Below are 15,969 nucleotides of genomic sequence, written 5' to 3'. Positions count from 1 at the left end.
TATATTAAAAATGTGGGTTTCACCTTTAAGGGGATGATTTTTGCATTTAGTTAGAGGTTTTAAGTTATTACACTTATTGATCATTTAGTAGTATCTGAAGCATTTTTAATTTTTACTCAAACAAAGCACCGCTCCAGTATCTGAAAGGAAAACTCATGTACTGTAGACACTGCTCTGGCCTTAAAGAGACATTTATCTTCACTCGCTGGACGTGAATAAGAAATTATGTTTGTTTGTTTGTTTGTTTGTTTTTTTGGGTGAACAGACCCTTTAAAGGAAGTTACACTAATTGGCCCGTTGAGGGCGCTGTAATTAAAGGTCAAAATTTAAAAAATGTTCAAGGCTTTAAAACTTGACGAGACTCCAAATGACACGAGACCTGCGACTGCAACGCTAATCCAGCTATCCTTACAAATGACACAGAACGGCTTAATGAGAGAACGATAATTAAGAGATAATTAAAGGTCAAAACTTCAAATTGTGAAAGGCCGTAACTGCAGCAACACCACAGCTTCAGTGCTGATGTGACTCAAGATTCATGGACATTTAATGAATGCTGTTATTTAACAATTCCCAATGAAGTCAAGTCAGGTTATTTTTCTTTGTATAGACCGATATCACAGATATTCCTCAGATGGCTTTATTATCTGCAGCATGTAGCATACATACAGCATTACACCACCATCAATCCTTAAACCCTCAATTCACATCAGGGGAAAATGGAATAAACCTCATGAAAGGCAGCAAAGGAGGGATGTATGCAGATTAGACAAAGAAAGCAGAATCACTGAGAGACAGCATGGAGAAACAGGATGTCTAAATTATATAGAAGGGTGGATAACATACATGAAGAATCCCATCAGGAGCATATTTGAGATTTCCAGGTGCAAACTAGCAAGAATAGAAATGACCTGTGGCATGCAACGCTTTTTATGTTTCATTTTTATGCACATTCATATTTATGAAATCCCTCATCAAACCACAGTTTAGTACTCGTCCCAGAGCAACTGGAGCAGTTGGGGGTTGAGTCCTGCAGTCAAAGCCATCCAGTGTGATCTGTAGCTGTTTGTGTCACATAACCACAGAGATTCAAGCTGACAGCTTCTAATCTTTAGCCAAAGATCTACATGCAGTATCTGTGTAACTTGGTGTTTCTGGTTTCATTTAAAGCCATACCTTTTGGCTGTTTAACTAAAGAACAGCGTGGGGCCGTAGATCCCTCTTGAAACACTTGGCAACTGTGGAGGTGTCATTTCCTGCTATTGCTTCAATGTTACACAACAATGTACTGCCTTGGGATATAATCCTCTCTATCCGTTACACAAAGGGAATCGTCTTATAGCTGTGGTGCATACAAATTCACACTCATACTCAGCTGATGAAGCAGGGAGTCTATGAAATTCAGCACAACAGTTTTGTCGGGTTTTTTCGGAGGCTGCAGATTTTCATGGCTTGCTTTCTGTCTACGCAGACAGTGAGCCATACGTAGCTACACCTCTATGAGTTATTCATGATAGCCCCCTTTTCTGTGGGAATGCAGATGAAATTAGCACAGACATTTATAGTTTTTGGCTTTATTTGAGCATTTCAGATTAACAGATGGAGACACCCACTATTATCACCCCATAGTCTGTGTTCCTCTCAGAGAACCTATTTGTGAGAGGTGTCAGTGCAATGTGCAAACTGTGCTCTAGACACATGCCCCGTTGGGAGTGTTTGCGTGTGTGTGTGTGTTTTTAGTTTATTTGTATGTACAGTGTGCACTGCGGTTAGGTTCAAAGCACCTAATACTAGGTGTTGCATAATGAATGTGGTCTTTTGTGTGCAGATGCTTATGTGCTTTTGTTTTGCATGTGTGTTTATATATGGATGTGTGTGCGGTAACTCACACTTGGCATCACAGCAGACCGCAGCCCACTGGTCCATCTGGGCTTCCCAACAGTGCATTTCGCAGTGAGATAATCCCCCACTGCCTCGTCCTCTACCTCCCTCTGCTTCACAGCTCTCTCTACCCCCACCTTCATCCCCCTGAATCTCTGCAACAACGCCAGCAGCGCCGGTGTAGCAGCCAGCCGGGGTGGTAGGGGAGCCTGCCAAGCTCCCATGTCCCTCTCTACTAATGCCCAGTCTGCCGAGGAGGCCCAAGAGTCTTGGCTGCTGCTGGCTTGTCCACACTAATCCTCAGATCTCAAGGTGAATGCTGTGCAAGTGTTGGCAGTGAAGCTGGCTTACAGTCGGAATAGGAACACCATCTCTGAGACTGAAGCTGTGATAAAGACTGGGCTCATGTTTGGATGTTCAAATACTTGGATGGCTTGAGGGGAAGGGATTCTGGTGGTACAGTAAATGGAAAGGGAAGTGTAGCATGGTAGTGACAAGTGTAGAAGCATGTTGCTCTCCTAAAAACTACTTTCATATACAACTAAACTGCATTTGCAACAACATTTTGTCTGAATGCCTCCCAGATTATGTTGTTGGCTATAATAGCTGCATGGCTCTAAGGTTGGCATGGCTGATCATGATGGTTGTTCCACTTCTGATCCAGACTGAGTTGTAATGACTTTCATGATCCAGTGACTTTTCTTTGGCTGACACCAGCAGGTCAAAGTTTTCATTTTATTCTGACAAATGGATTGGAACCAAACTGTATGAGTAATGTAAAGCATTTAACGGCTTCATCAGATGTGATTATAGGTGAAATCTGTCTGTGGGTTAGGGTTAGGGTTAGTGAACATGGTAAACATTATACATGCTATCAGGCTGATATTAACATTTAGCTCAAAGCAGCTGTGTGCCATAGTACAGCTGCTAGCATGGCTGGGACTGACTAGTACATGCTGAGAAGACATTTATATGATATATGACCTATGAGCAGCTAGATACATGTTCATGGTTGGGTTTAGGATACTTGTTTAAGGTTTAAGACTGTGGTCTTAAATATTGAAAAACTCACTGACATGTTGATTTTTTTAATATTAAAGCAAAATCATCTTCACATAACCAAGTACTGCAACCTAAACCACAGAAGATGCAGGGCGGAAATCTTTTGCTTTGTACACCCAAACGTATACCACAACTTCCTGTTTATGACTTTATATGTTCAGTATTATATTATATAAGGATGTCATGCTTTCTGGATTGGGAAAACAAAAAGAACTGTGAGCATAACTTAAGTTTTATGTTTCTGTGTTTCCTTTTAGCCCTCTAAACAAATAAGAGATTTATTTTCTGTCTTTATGATGCAAAAAGGCCTTGATTGAGTTTCTTGTCATGATAAGTTAACAAAGCTACAAACACATGCAGAGCTTTAAGCCAACAGCATGTAGCATAAAGAGCTTTGTCAGAGGTGTAACCCTGAGGCATGTCTTTATGAATCTTAAACATCTTAGTCAAAGTGCACAGGGAGTCTCTTCAGCCTGTGGTTTTATCCTTGAGATCAATGTTATCTTAGCTCTGATGGAATCAGTGTCCAACATTTAGACTTTTAGATTATAGAAACAGTCGTTAAATTGATGACATGCCGCCGACCTCGTCAGTTGGACATCTGCTCTCCCATCAGATAACCCTTTGAAGAAACATGCTTTCAACATACTAACGACACTCATGTGCTCATTTTCTTGTTAGCTGAAGAGTCAGGTTAGCTGCAGAGACTGTACTCTGAAAGGCTTAGCTGTTGTCTGTTGATGTAATGAATTCATGAGATGAGGTTCAAAGGACTTAAGCATGCTCTTCAGTGTGCCTGTGTGTGTGTGTGTGTGTGTGTGGGGGGGGGGGGGGGGCATTAAGTCTTATTTTTCTTATTTTTCTTCCTTATAGCACAAAAAGGGTCATAATATTTCTTTAGTCTTTATTTGTCCCCGTAAATGAAATACCACAGTAAAAGACACACAATTTAATTTAGGGCTATTGATGTGCTACACAGCCAAGAAGCAAATGACACTGTAGTATTATTTCCACTGTTTCACCTGTTCAGCAGATCTGTGGCTCATTTTGTTTCTATAATATGGTTTCTTGTGCCATTTATGGGCTTCCATAGCACAACTAGACGGGGTTGGAGAGAGCTTGGCAAAAGATTTATGTTGCTTTTTATGTTATTTATTAAAAGAGGCTGTTAAAGATCAAAGATTACATAACCTTGTGTTATTTCTGTTAATAACGTTTCTGCTCTTCTGCAGTTTGCACCAGTTTTTGTAATCGTAAAATATTTTTTTGTAGTATCTCAAGATTGTCGTGAACTTTTGAGTCTCTGATTTGGCTACTTGCTGTTTTATCACATCATTTTAAATATCATTTTAAATATCATTTTGTGAATTAAAGCCAGAAAAGGCAATTACTAATCAGACCACAGACTTTAAAAAATGTTTTAAATGGACGTAGCTTTCATCACTAATAGGTTCGTGGACTCATTCGGCATCTTGACATCACCATCTTGAGTTTTGAGATCATATTTGGACAAGAGGGTGGCCCTAACCCTAACCCTAACCCTAACCCGAACACTAGCGTTAGCTGCTTTACGTGGTTAGCACACTGCACTTACAGTCTATGGTTATCTGTGATCATGCTAATGCTAATGCTAACCGATAAACACAGGATATTTTAATTCAGCCAAACACTGAACGACACTGTTTAAGCTAACAAAATGTTAAATTAACTTTCATGAATTGAAAATATAATGACAGCTATGCCTATATTCCTTTTCTAATCTGGGGTTACGCAATCTACGTAACCAACGCCACACCCTAAAGCATGCTTCATCATCTATTTTACTGTAAATGGGACAGTAGTTTATAAATCATGGTGTTAAGATCAGCTTTTTAGACTTGAATTGTAGCTCGTAGATGGAGAACTAGAACCAAGTCATGTTTTTCCTCTATGATGTTACTAGTCATTCACAACCCACTCTAAAACAAAATGAATGTTTCTGAAATTCAAGTTGAAGTCAATGCTGTGACTTGTACTTCACAAAGCATTTCATCTGCAAGCTATCTACATATAAAGTAGTTTTGGAGAGATTTCTACCAAATCGTATATGTGAGATGAAACACAAAGCTCTTACTGCCCCTTGTGATTGGCATAAGATCATAGTTATACATATAAATATCAGAATAGTCTATTTATCCTAATAGTTTTGGTGTTTCCGCTGCTTTGCCCTGCTGAAGTTGCCCTTAGGCATGGCAGTTAATCCCTGCATGGCTCCAGTATATCTCCTGTCAACAGAGCACTGCTGAAAAGATGTTTACAGACCCAAGAAGTCTTTCCTGACAAAAAAGAGAAAGTTGAAAAAATGAACTGCCTGTAACCCTCAGCTTGAATGCCTTTGTGCCATAATCATAGTGTAATTTGACATTAATGTTAATTCTCAGCTATTATACAGAAAATAGCTAAAATCATGTGTAAGACAGAAGCTGGGTAGCTATAGTTTCTTGCCTGTGGCTTTCGTTTTATACCCGACTGGTGTAAATGACACATATCTGACCCTGTCTATAACAGTCCCATCAGTAACAATAGAATCATCTGTGTCAAATATGGTTTGACGCTCCTACTTATCTAATTACACCATGATTACACAAGATGAGAGCTGTGGCCCAAAGCATTACCACGTGTCTAGAAATCAGCTTCAATGTGTGGTGTTATTTTTCGAAAGCAGTCCCAAAGCTCACTGAGATACTGAGAAAGGATTCACGGGACAAACTGTAATGACACATCCTCGCAGGCTTTGCACATAAACTGTAAACCAGTGTGTGTGATACAGATCGAAGTCGTTCCCAGTGAGTGAATATGTTGTTCTGGCAGAGTTGGAGGCGTGTTGCACAGTATGAGGAGTCATTGTGTTGTCCAAGATTAGTTTGCCATATTGTGCTTGTTGTAACATGGGTAACATGGGGGGGGGGGGGGGGTGGTGGTGTAGATATTCTTTCATTGTGACTTTTCTCAAGAGTGACAAATCACAAGATTTAGGGAATTTGGTGGCCAGCTGTCACATCAGTCAGACGAGCCAGACGAGAAATGGTTATAAATGATTTATTATTTCTGGGTGTCTGCCGGACGCATGGAGTGACAGAAGTACCAAAGCGACTGAGCCATGACTCCCTCTACACCACCACCACCACCATCCACCTCAAAGTGTGTGTGTGTGTGTGTGTGGACGGGTGGGTGGATGGGTGGGTGGATGGCAGTGCCGCACATTCTGCTCATCCATCTGGTTCACTTGGGGATTGACAGTCCGACATTTGCATCCGAAAGAAGGGGAAATGTTACCAGACTCCATTTGAATTGCTTTCCGCCTGATTCGAATCCCGCTCACATCTCACGGTTTTTTGTTCCCTCAAAGTTAAGCCGAGCAAATATTTCACTCACTCGCATCACAACAAATAAAACACTTTCCGCTTTGATTTAGTATGATATGAGTGGAGCGGTGACATACGTACTGTGGGCACATTTCCAAGCCTGTTTATACCTCCTGAGGCTCTCTGCATTATGTATATTTCTGCTTGATGTAAACAACAAGCTAGCTGGAGAGCTTTTAATGCATTATTCAAGGTTATACTATGAATTAACTCAGTTACAATAAAATGGTCCCTTTTAAGCTCTGCCTCAGTAGACTTACATCTCTTCTGGAGAACATTAAAAGGAATCTGAGGATGACTTGTAGCATCAAATTGCTTTTGATTCTCTTCACGTTTGTTGTTGAGAAAGAACCAACTGAGGCAGCATCCTTGGAAAAGATTTTCAGCGAATTTGTGAGTCCAGCTCGGGGCAACCCAAATCTCATCTTATATTACTTTTTCATTTCCCATATATTCTGCACCTGCAAGGTGTAACTTTTGTTCATATGATAATGATGTTGTAGTTTGTATGATGGTGTCTTGCATACAAATATGAGCTTCCTGCATGGGTTCACAAAACACAAAAAATGAATGTAAAACAGATGCAGTACATGATCCATACATCTCTAAATCACACTGGGGAAAGTCCTAAAAATACAGAATAACAGTTTCCTATCTCAGAAGTCCTCAAGAATTGTTGCATAGAGTAGTTGCAGGATAATGATTACATCCAAGACAAATCAAGATAAAGACTAAATAGTCTAAGATGTTGATGTTTTCCAGGGTTTTGAGGCAAAGTTATGTAAAAACTTTAGACTGTAAAAAACAAAAAAGGATTTAGCCACCATGATGTCACTCACTAGTTGGTAGACTCACATTTTGAAGCCTTGAGTTTGCATTTTGATTGTCGCCATCTTGGATTTTTGGAGAAGTGAACGAAAGAGAGGAGCTGACCCTAATGCTAGCTGCTAGCTGCTAGCTTGCTTAGCACAATGCATTTACAGTCTATAGTTAAATGTTATCATTCTTCTGTTAATGCTAGTAAAAAAAAACAGACTTAAAACCATTTAAACAAAATATATTTACTGGGAAAAAAAGAAACATCCAACTCCTTAGATGCTTTTTTAGTACAATAAAACTCTAAACAAAACTTTTTTTAAGTGACCAAAATGTAATAATTAACTTTTATAAACTGAAAACACACTGAAATAGAAACAGCTACGCCTATACTGTGTAAATCTGGAGTTACGGTTACATTAACTTAACCAATGTTGTTGCCATGGTAGCGACTTTCACCCACCTGTCAATCAAAGCAGCCACACCCTTAATTTTAAATAACTTTAAGCCTTAGTAAAATTTAAACAGGTGGGTTATATTAAATTCACCCCACATACATTTCATGTCATGAGAGCAGAAAACAGATCAAAAAGGTTTATTTTTTTATTATTTTTTTGTACCAGGCTGTAAACATGTAAAAATGTTTTTCTGCTGTTTAAGTTGGACATTTTAACACGGGGGTGTATGAGGACTGACTCACTTTTGGAGCCAGCCTCAAGTTTTTGGCACTTCTGCGCTGGCTTCATTTTTGAAACCCCGGAGATTGCTGCTTGACAAAAACATTACAATGAGAGCAGTGAGAAGTCAAGGTCAGATTTGTTGAAAGGGTGTAATTGTTCTTCTACTGTCTCCAGACTCAATCTTAGAATACCATTTCCAGTTTTCTTGAACCAGTTTCATCAGCCCCAGTTTCCATATTTCTTTCCAGGAACCCACACAGACCATCTAATTAAACGCTGAGCTGTCAAATATATCATCTATCTTCATTTGAAGAAATTTCATCTCAAGTCAAGAAAATCTTACTGATTTGAAGCGCAAGCACGCAAATTGGTGTTTGCTGTTGACGGCTGATGACCAAGAACAGTGTGGCCAACTTTTCTTGGCCATGAAGCTTGTTGACTGTCCACACATTGGCTGAGTTTCCCTGGTTGCTTATCAAGGAATAAAAGTACTTTCAGTTGTTTGTACCATGTTGCTGACAGCGTGAATTTGTGCTTAGGGTTGAAAAGTCACCTGGAAATAAGTTCTCCCAAAGTAAGAGGCCTTTAAAGAGTGCTATTGAAACTTAATACTGCAGATAGCTGTGTGTATTTTAAATCAAACCTCTAGAGTCTCTCAGCCGATTGTTTAGCACCATTTCTTATAACTATTGGAAACTGAAGAGGAAACCAGTGCTCGTACAGACGGAGCCAAATCAGTGTTTGGTCTGTGTCCGATGTACAGCAGGAGTTTAATAATCATGTAGTAAACTGTGGGACTTGCACAGAGGCTACATCTATATCATCACAACCATTACTGAGTTAAATCAATGGGGGGGGGGGTTTTGTTTTCTGTCTAACCCTAACCCTAACCCTATGTCTCAACAGGGGTGGAACTGCTGGCTTTGTACAACCACCCGCCGGTCCGAGAGGGGCAGGTGAAGTACTACACCGTCAAGGTGCCGCTTCGTGTTCAGAACTGTGACGAGGGAGTGAAAGGAGTGGAGGCCAACTGGCTGGATCACATGACGCAGCACTTCAACAACGGAGCCTCGCTGGTCGACGGTTACTTCCACCTGGGCAACGTGAACGGTAAGGATGCCTCACTCTCTGTTACTGCAGAATGGTAAATGGACTTTACTTATATAGTGATGTTCTAGTCTCAGAGCATTTACACTATTAATGTTTATCAGTCAATCTTTATTTATATAGTGCCGAATCAAAAGGAAAGTCATCTCCAGGCACTTTACACATAGAGCAAGTCTAGACTGTAGTGTTTAATTTAATTTAGGTAGACCAAACATTACCACATGAGCAAGCACTTGGCTACAGTGACGAGGAAAAACTCCCTTTAACAGGAAGAAACCTGAAGTAGATCTGGGTTGTAAGTGGGCGGCCATCTGCCTCGACCGGTTGGGTTGACACTACACTACATGTCTCATTCACCCGTTCACACACACGTTCATACACTGATGACAGCGGCTACCATGCAGTGTGCCAACCTGCTCATCAGGAGGAGACTAACATTCACTCAGACACTCACTCAACTTACTGTTGGTGCAGCCATCTGGAGCCATGTGGGGTTAAGCATCTCGACCAATGACACATCGACACATGGACCGAAGCAGCCGGGAATCAAACAGCTGATCTTCCTCCTAAGTTTTCCCAGGAAGAAAACAAAATGTCTCATAAAGAATAAAACACATTGCATTTTAAATATTCAGATAAGCTGTTTTCAGGTTACATGAAATGAAAAAAACATCTGAATGAGAGTTTTATAATGAGCAAAGAATATATTATAGTATTTTACAGATTTCTACAGAATTGATCTTCCTCAGCTGCTCAGATTTTAACAGTAATTAAAAGTGAGAACATTTCCCAAATTACCTCTTTTTTATTTCACATCATCATCAGTAAGATTGTCACCATTAGGCAGATGCAGAATTCATGCTGACTGGAAGGTAACGATGCACCTTGCCCTGTCTACCATTAATTATGCATTAGCTGGCTTTCACTTTACACCAGACAACAAGCAAAACACATTTGACTAACACTTCTCTGATAATACCTCCTCTGTTTATGTAAGGAGGTGGTTTAAAACAACAACCCTAACCCAACACTGGATGACTGCAGAAGCTGTGGTTATCAAATATCTGCATTTTAAAGCTCCATTAAGTAAAATCAGAAGTCGATATTAGAAGTGCAAAACACCAAACTCTGCAGGTTTGAACCTATTTTGTCTCATTGCTTTGGTCTGACAGCACTTTCCCAACCCTACATGAGAAACAATAGGCAGCCATTAGCATCACACACTCAGACAAGCAAAGCACTACCCCTAACCCTCACCAACACAAGAACAGTTGAAAGCTGAAGTAAATGAACGAGTGGAGAAAAGCATTCAGTGCTTAGCATTTAAAAACCCAGATATGTTTCAGTAAAGCTAAACATCAAGCAGACATTGGACTTAACATTTATTAGGTAGCTTTAAACATGACATTAATGGGATACTCATGTTGCTCTGTGTCTGCTGGATGGCTAAGTAGGCAATTTTTTTGCGACTTATGAGCCGTGACAAATTGATGAGGCAATGATAAATCACGGTTGTCTTTCTGCCTCGTTCTCAATGATCTCTCCATCATGTAAGCGACGGCTCAATCAGAAAGCATGGCTCGGCTTTAAGTTTGCTTTTATTCTCACTGCAGTTGTTTTAATGTTGGACAATAAACTGAACATCAGAATTTGGCCGATGGCTTTAACTGCATCGACTGAAGTTACAAGTAGAACTGGAATAACGAGGTTTTTCCTGTTTTTAAGAAAAAGACGGCACCAATGACAGAAGGATGGTGTTTTCCGCAGCGTACCCGACATGATGCCGTCAGAGCCTCAGGTTCATAGAGTTGTTTGGTGTCCTCTTGTAAACTATTTCCTGTTTGGGTTTTTCTCTTCCATCAGACCCAAGGGGCTCAGTGCTTCACTCTGACACTGGCGGAATAAGCCAGCTAGAGTAAATAAGAGTCATAATTCATTAATCTGTGAAAGTGAACGCCTCAGCAACTCTGAAACACAGATAATTAACCTGATAACAAATGAGTGCCTCCTTGCATATTTTATGTCCTGCGAATGGAGTAATGAAGTGTATTATTATGATTCCATTTTTTTTCTGCTCATTAGGGTCCTCTAACATATTTTGCATTTTTCATGCGCTGTTAAGATATGCGTCTCTCGAACAGTGAGTTTACTGGATAGGATAGCAAGCACATCAAGCCCCCCCCCCCCCGAATGAAACTTCCTCTGCCTTCACTGACTTGCAGGACTGAATTCAGCTCACAGCTTAAGTTAAACCACTTTAGAAAACAGGAACTTTTACAGAGGTGAATACTTTATTCTGTGGATTTTAGTCTCTGGAGAGGAGCTGGCAGCGAGCCATCAGAGCGACATCCCATTTGTTGTTAGCGGCTAATTACATCAAACACCCGAGCAGCGCAGGGCTTTGGAATCAGTATCCTTTCCTGCCGTCTCCATATTTAGCTTCTTCTTTGAGACGAGTCTCGGGATTCATGATGAGATGCTTCGCACGAGGCAGGAGACCATCTCAACCTCATAAACATCAAGGACATGTTTGACGGCAAAACAAAACTCTAAAGGACACGAGCTGACAGAGAGAGACGTGCAGCTAGGTGGGAGACTGTTGTGACAGTTACATCCTTGTTTGGAGATGCAGAGCGACCGGCGTGCTTCAGCTTGTCATGTCGCTACTGACAGATACAGATGCAGTCTAATGAGTGTAATTGTGCTTCCAAAGAGTGACCTTCTTTTCTTTTTGTACTATTATTGTTTTTACACTATTTAATATTTAACCAAATGTTGCTGAGCCAGTCTAGTTTCATTGTGGATGGGCCACTTTGGTCCAGACTGAAATATCTCAACCACAATAAGATGGATTCATGTTCCCCTCAGGATGAATTAATGACTTTGGTGTCAAACTAATTACATTAACCTCAGCCTCAGCTGTAATTTGTTTTTCTTTCTAATTGGCAAACCATGCTAACACGCTAAATCTATAATGGTGAACATGATGAACACTTTACCTGCTAAACATCAGCATGTTAGCATTGTCACTGTGAGCCTGCTTAGCAGTTCTTCACTTCAGATGTTGTTATGTAAAACACTTTGAGCTGCTTTTCTTGTGTGAAGGGTGATATGCAAATAAAGTTATTATTATTCTGTTTGAGAATTGGCTTCTACAGCTTCAACCTTTGACTACTTGAGCCTGATGGTCCTGGTTCGAACTGGAAACTCTCAGCTTCAAAATCCTGCAAACCTGCCTGATTGGGAAGTTTTGAGCAGTTGTAATGCTTTATAATCTGAGACAGATTATACATTTTAATTTGGCATCTTTAAAAATCATCCAGTCATCCATCAGTCATCCGATGTTACATTAGAAGAAGAGCCATGTCAGTGCCATCGCTATTATGCTACACCACCATGATCTTTACTGAAGTCAACAGTAACCCTAACACATTAAACCCAACAATTATTCATAATTGTGCTATTGTTATGGAAAGGCCACAATTCAGCCATTGATTGAAATTAATTATCCGTGCAGCTATGAAGCTTTTGAAGCTTAAATTCTAAATAGTAACATAATTTATAGTCAACTTGAAAGCACTCAGAGAGCTGCATACCTTAATCACAGGGGGTGAGAGGCTAATGAACGATAATATTCAATATTAATAAGAAACTGAGGACACTGCAATATTAGCATAGTTAGAACATAACCTCCAAATGAAGCATTTCTCTTTTATGTGGCATTGCACTGATCTTGATGAATTAGTAAGGATTTATTCACTTATTAAAACCTTTTTAACACTTTTTAAACCTAACTACATTTAAGAGTAACACTTCCTGTGCTTTTATTGTGAAAAGTTAAGAGTAAAATGGACCTTAAAATATAACAAATTAATGTTATCTGTCAACGTGAGAGTATGTTGCTGTTGAGCTAGAGATCGTCTCTCTTTTGTTATATCAAGTACATCAATGTTCATGTTCCTGGCAGCCAGTCGGCGACTCTGGCCTTTTCCTAAATACTGCGCTACCTTTCTATTGTCTCCGACCGTCGGCTGTTTGACACGCTGTCCCCTTGCTCCTTCTAAAGATGGGTTTCCATGGTGAAGCTGGATGAGAAAGCAATAGGGGGCATTGTTTGCATATGTGTGTGTGTGTGTGTGTGTGAGTGTGTGTGTGTGGGTGTGTGTGTGTGTGAGTGTGTGTGTGTGTGTGTGTGTGCGTGTGCGTGTGCGTGTGTGTGTGTGTCCTGTCTGGTGTGGCAGCGGTGTTTGCTGTGAGTGGAGATTTCGCCGGAGCCACAGGTCGGATATTAGAGCGATATTGAATTTACAGATCCTAAGCTGCACGCAGGCCCCGGTGTCATAAGACACGCATTAAAGATTCATACACATTGTGGCACTGCCTGAAAACTGGAACACACATACTGAAGGCCTACATACATCCACATATAGCTCTAAATATAACCATTTACACACACACACACACACACACACACACACACACACACACACACATGTTCATGCCTCCCTGAAGAAGACTGCTTCCTGTAGCATTGACCATAGTGATGTTGGCAGGGAGTTTGCCTTTGTCGTTTTACAGCTTAAGCTTTCTCCAGAGCCAACATGAGGATTTTTAGCCTGGTTGTGAGACATTGAGCTATTCATATGCATGACAGTCAGCCCTCACTGGTTTCTAAATTTGGGCAAAGCCAATAGGGGGAGGAAAAGAGGGTGTGTGTGAGAGAGACAGAGAGAGAAAGAGAGATACGGGGGATATGAAATCACATAAGGTGTTTTTTTGTTTTTTTAGGTGAGAATAAATTCTGGGGAGGGAAACGATGTGCCAGCGTTTCTCTGAGACAAACGTTGAGAGGTGGAATTATTACTCTCTGTGTGTGTGTGTGTGTGTGTGTGTGTGTGTGTGTGTGTGTGTGTGTGTGTGTGTGTGTGTGTGTGTGTGTGTGTGTGTGTGTGTGTGTGTGTGTGTGTGTGTGTGTGTGTGTGTGTACATGTGTGTGCATATCGGCAGGGTGCATTACTATGCGGCTGCAGCTGTATGTATATAGGTTGTGACAGCTCAGTATGTGTCCCCTCCACCAGTGACAAGACAGGATCTGATGTCTTCACTTAGCGCTGGTGGTCGCATGCTAGTCAGAGCTTTGGGGCATACAGTATGAGCAAATGGAAAATAATGATAATATAACAATGATAATCTTTATTTATAGTGCACTTTTAAAAAACAAAGTTACACATTGCTAGAGTTTAATTAAAATGAGTAGATGAAGATAAATCCAGTAATGGATGAAAGATAAAGAAAATTAAAAATACATTTCAAAAAACAACAAAAATAAAAGACATGTTCAAATGAAATTGACAAATTAGGAAAAGCTTTTAGATAAAGATGTGTTTTAAGAAGAGATGACGATGATGACGAAGAGATGATGATGGTCTCTGGATCAGATAAAAGTCAGCTTGATGATGTCGTATTACGTACAGACACACAGGATACAGAGGCTGTGAAGAGCCTTAAACGTAATCAGTAAAATCTCAAAACCAATTCTAAATATTCACTCAGATGGTCAAAATGAAACCTCTTATAATCTTGGAGCATTTTGTTTGCTGTGAGCCACCAAACACCAGGGATCCCAGAGCATCAGTGACAAACACAAACTGGTTAAGATTAAATAAAAAAGACAGTTGTAGTTCAGCAACTTCTCAGTGAACTGTGAGAGAAGAGTGAGCACTAGAATAATCCCTTCGTTACACATCAGCACCAAATCTAAGGAAGGATTTGACACCACAGATGTTACAGATGCTGAAGTTTTTATCCTGAAATGAAAAGTCCTCTGTGTCTAGTTAAAGAAATGACAACTCCCACTGAAGCTCCAGTCATAAAATTATATTTAACGTGTGAAGAAAAAACGTTATGTGTGTAATTGACTGCTGTAGAAAAGGACAAATGCCTTCCACAGCTGAAAGAAAGCAAATGTGCTACCCGACTCCAAAGTGGATTTAATCTGTCAATGAACAAATGGTCCACATGTCAGCCAATAACAGTAATCACACCAGCTGAGCATCATGTCTGTTCTCAGATAAGCGCATTACAGCTTCAACCATCAGTCCGTTAATCAATTAGATGCCAACTATTAAATTAGTCTCCAGGTTTTTTTTGATAATCTATATTTTTGTCTTCTTTGATAATAAACTGACTTTATTTCGGGTTGTGTGCAGTTGGTTGGGACATGAGAGATTTGAGGATGTCAGATTGGGTTTTGGGGAAGACTGATTGATGAATCAAGAAAATGATTGACAGATTAATCGATAACCATGACGCGTCTCCACTTCCTGCCACGAGGCTAAAGTGGAAGCCAAAATGTTCTTGTGTCAGGGAGCTGCCATCTTGCTCCTGTGAAGTTATTTGGGACTTAGAGTCTGTGTAGTAGAGTTGAGCCTGACGGAGCTTTGGGAGCGACTGTCACAGCTGTCAGTCATGATGTCACACCTCCTTTATAACATTAAAAAAAAACATTAGCACTTGGACAAACATCACTGTGATAAGAACTATATAAAATGACAGAAACCATCTTTGGGGAAGATTTATTTGACGTGTACTTTAATATTTTAGTCTGACCCATCTGCTAACATGGAGGGAGTGAGATTTATAACCTATGCTGCAGCCAGCCAAGGAGCAGTTGAGATGTTTGGGCTTCAGGTTTGGGGAGCTGTCATGGTGTCCATATTTATATAAATGGTTATAACATAGATAGATATTCATAAATAATAATATAGATGAACTACTCAGAGTTGCGCCTTTATCGACATGCTATCCTACTTGGAGACCCCCCCCCCCCCCACCCCCCGTGTGCTCTGTGTTTTCACACTAAAGCAAATGGACCATACATTTGCAAACACCCCCTGGTTTCCAATCACCATGCTGTCCACTCTGTGTTCCCTGACTGCCAGCTGAGTCTGCCCAGTAACCCACAGGTACCAGCCTGCCAGCTGCCAAACCTTTGGCTCCGCTGGGAAGAGCCACATCCA

At 40.4% G+C, this 15,969-nt stretch overlaps 1 protein-coding gene across 1 annotated transcript in view; it reads left to right on the top strand.

Moving 5' to 3' along the window:
* The window catches only part of LOC128365980 (raftlin-like), a 121,830-nt gene that overhangs the window by 74,729 nt on the left and 31,132 nt on the right, over positions 1-15,969 (top strand). Inside the window, exon 6 of the mRNA XM_053326616.1 lies at positions 8,750-8,953. Within this exon, the coding sequence (XP_053182591.1) occupies positions 8,750-8,953 (204 nt within the window). The remainder of the gene's footprint in view (positions 1-8,749; positions 8,954-15,969) is intronic.

This window comes from Scomber japonicus, chromosome 10 (genome assembly GCF_027409825.1).
Source record: "Scomber japonicus isolate fScoJap1 chromosome 10, fScoJap1.pri, whole genome shotgun sequence".
Lineage (NCBI taxonomy): Eukaryota > Metazoa > Chordata > Actinopteri > Scombriformes > Scombridae > Scomber > Scomber japonicus.
The sequence above is the reverse complement of the archived record's forward strand: the minus strand, read 5'-3'. Positions and strand labels throughout refer to the sequence as shown.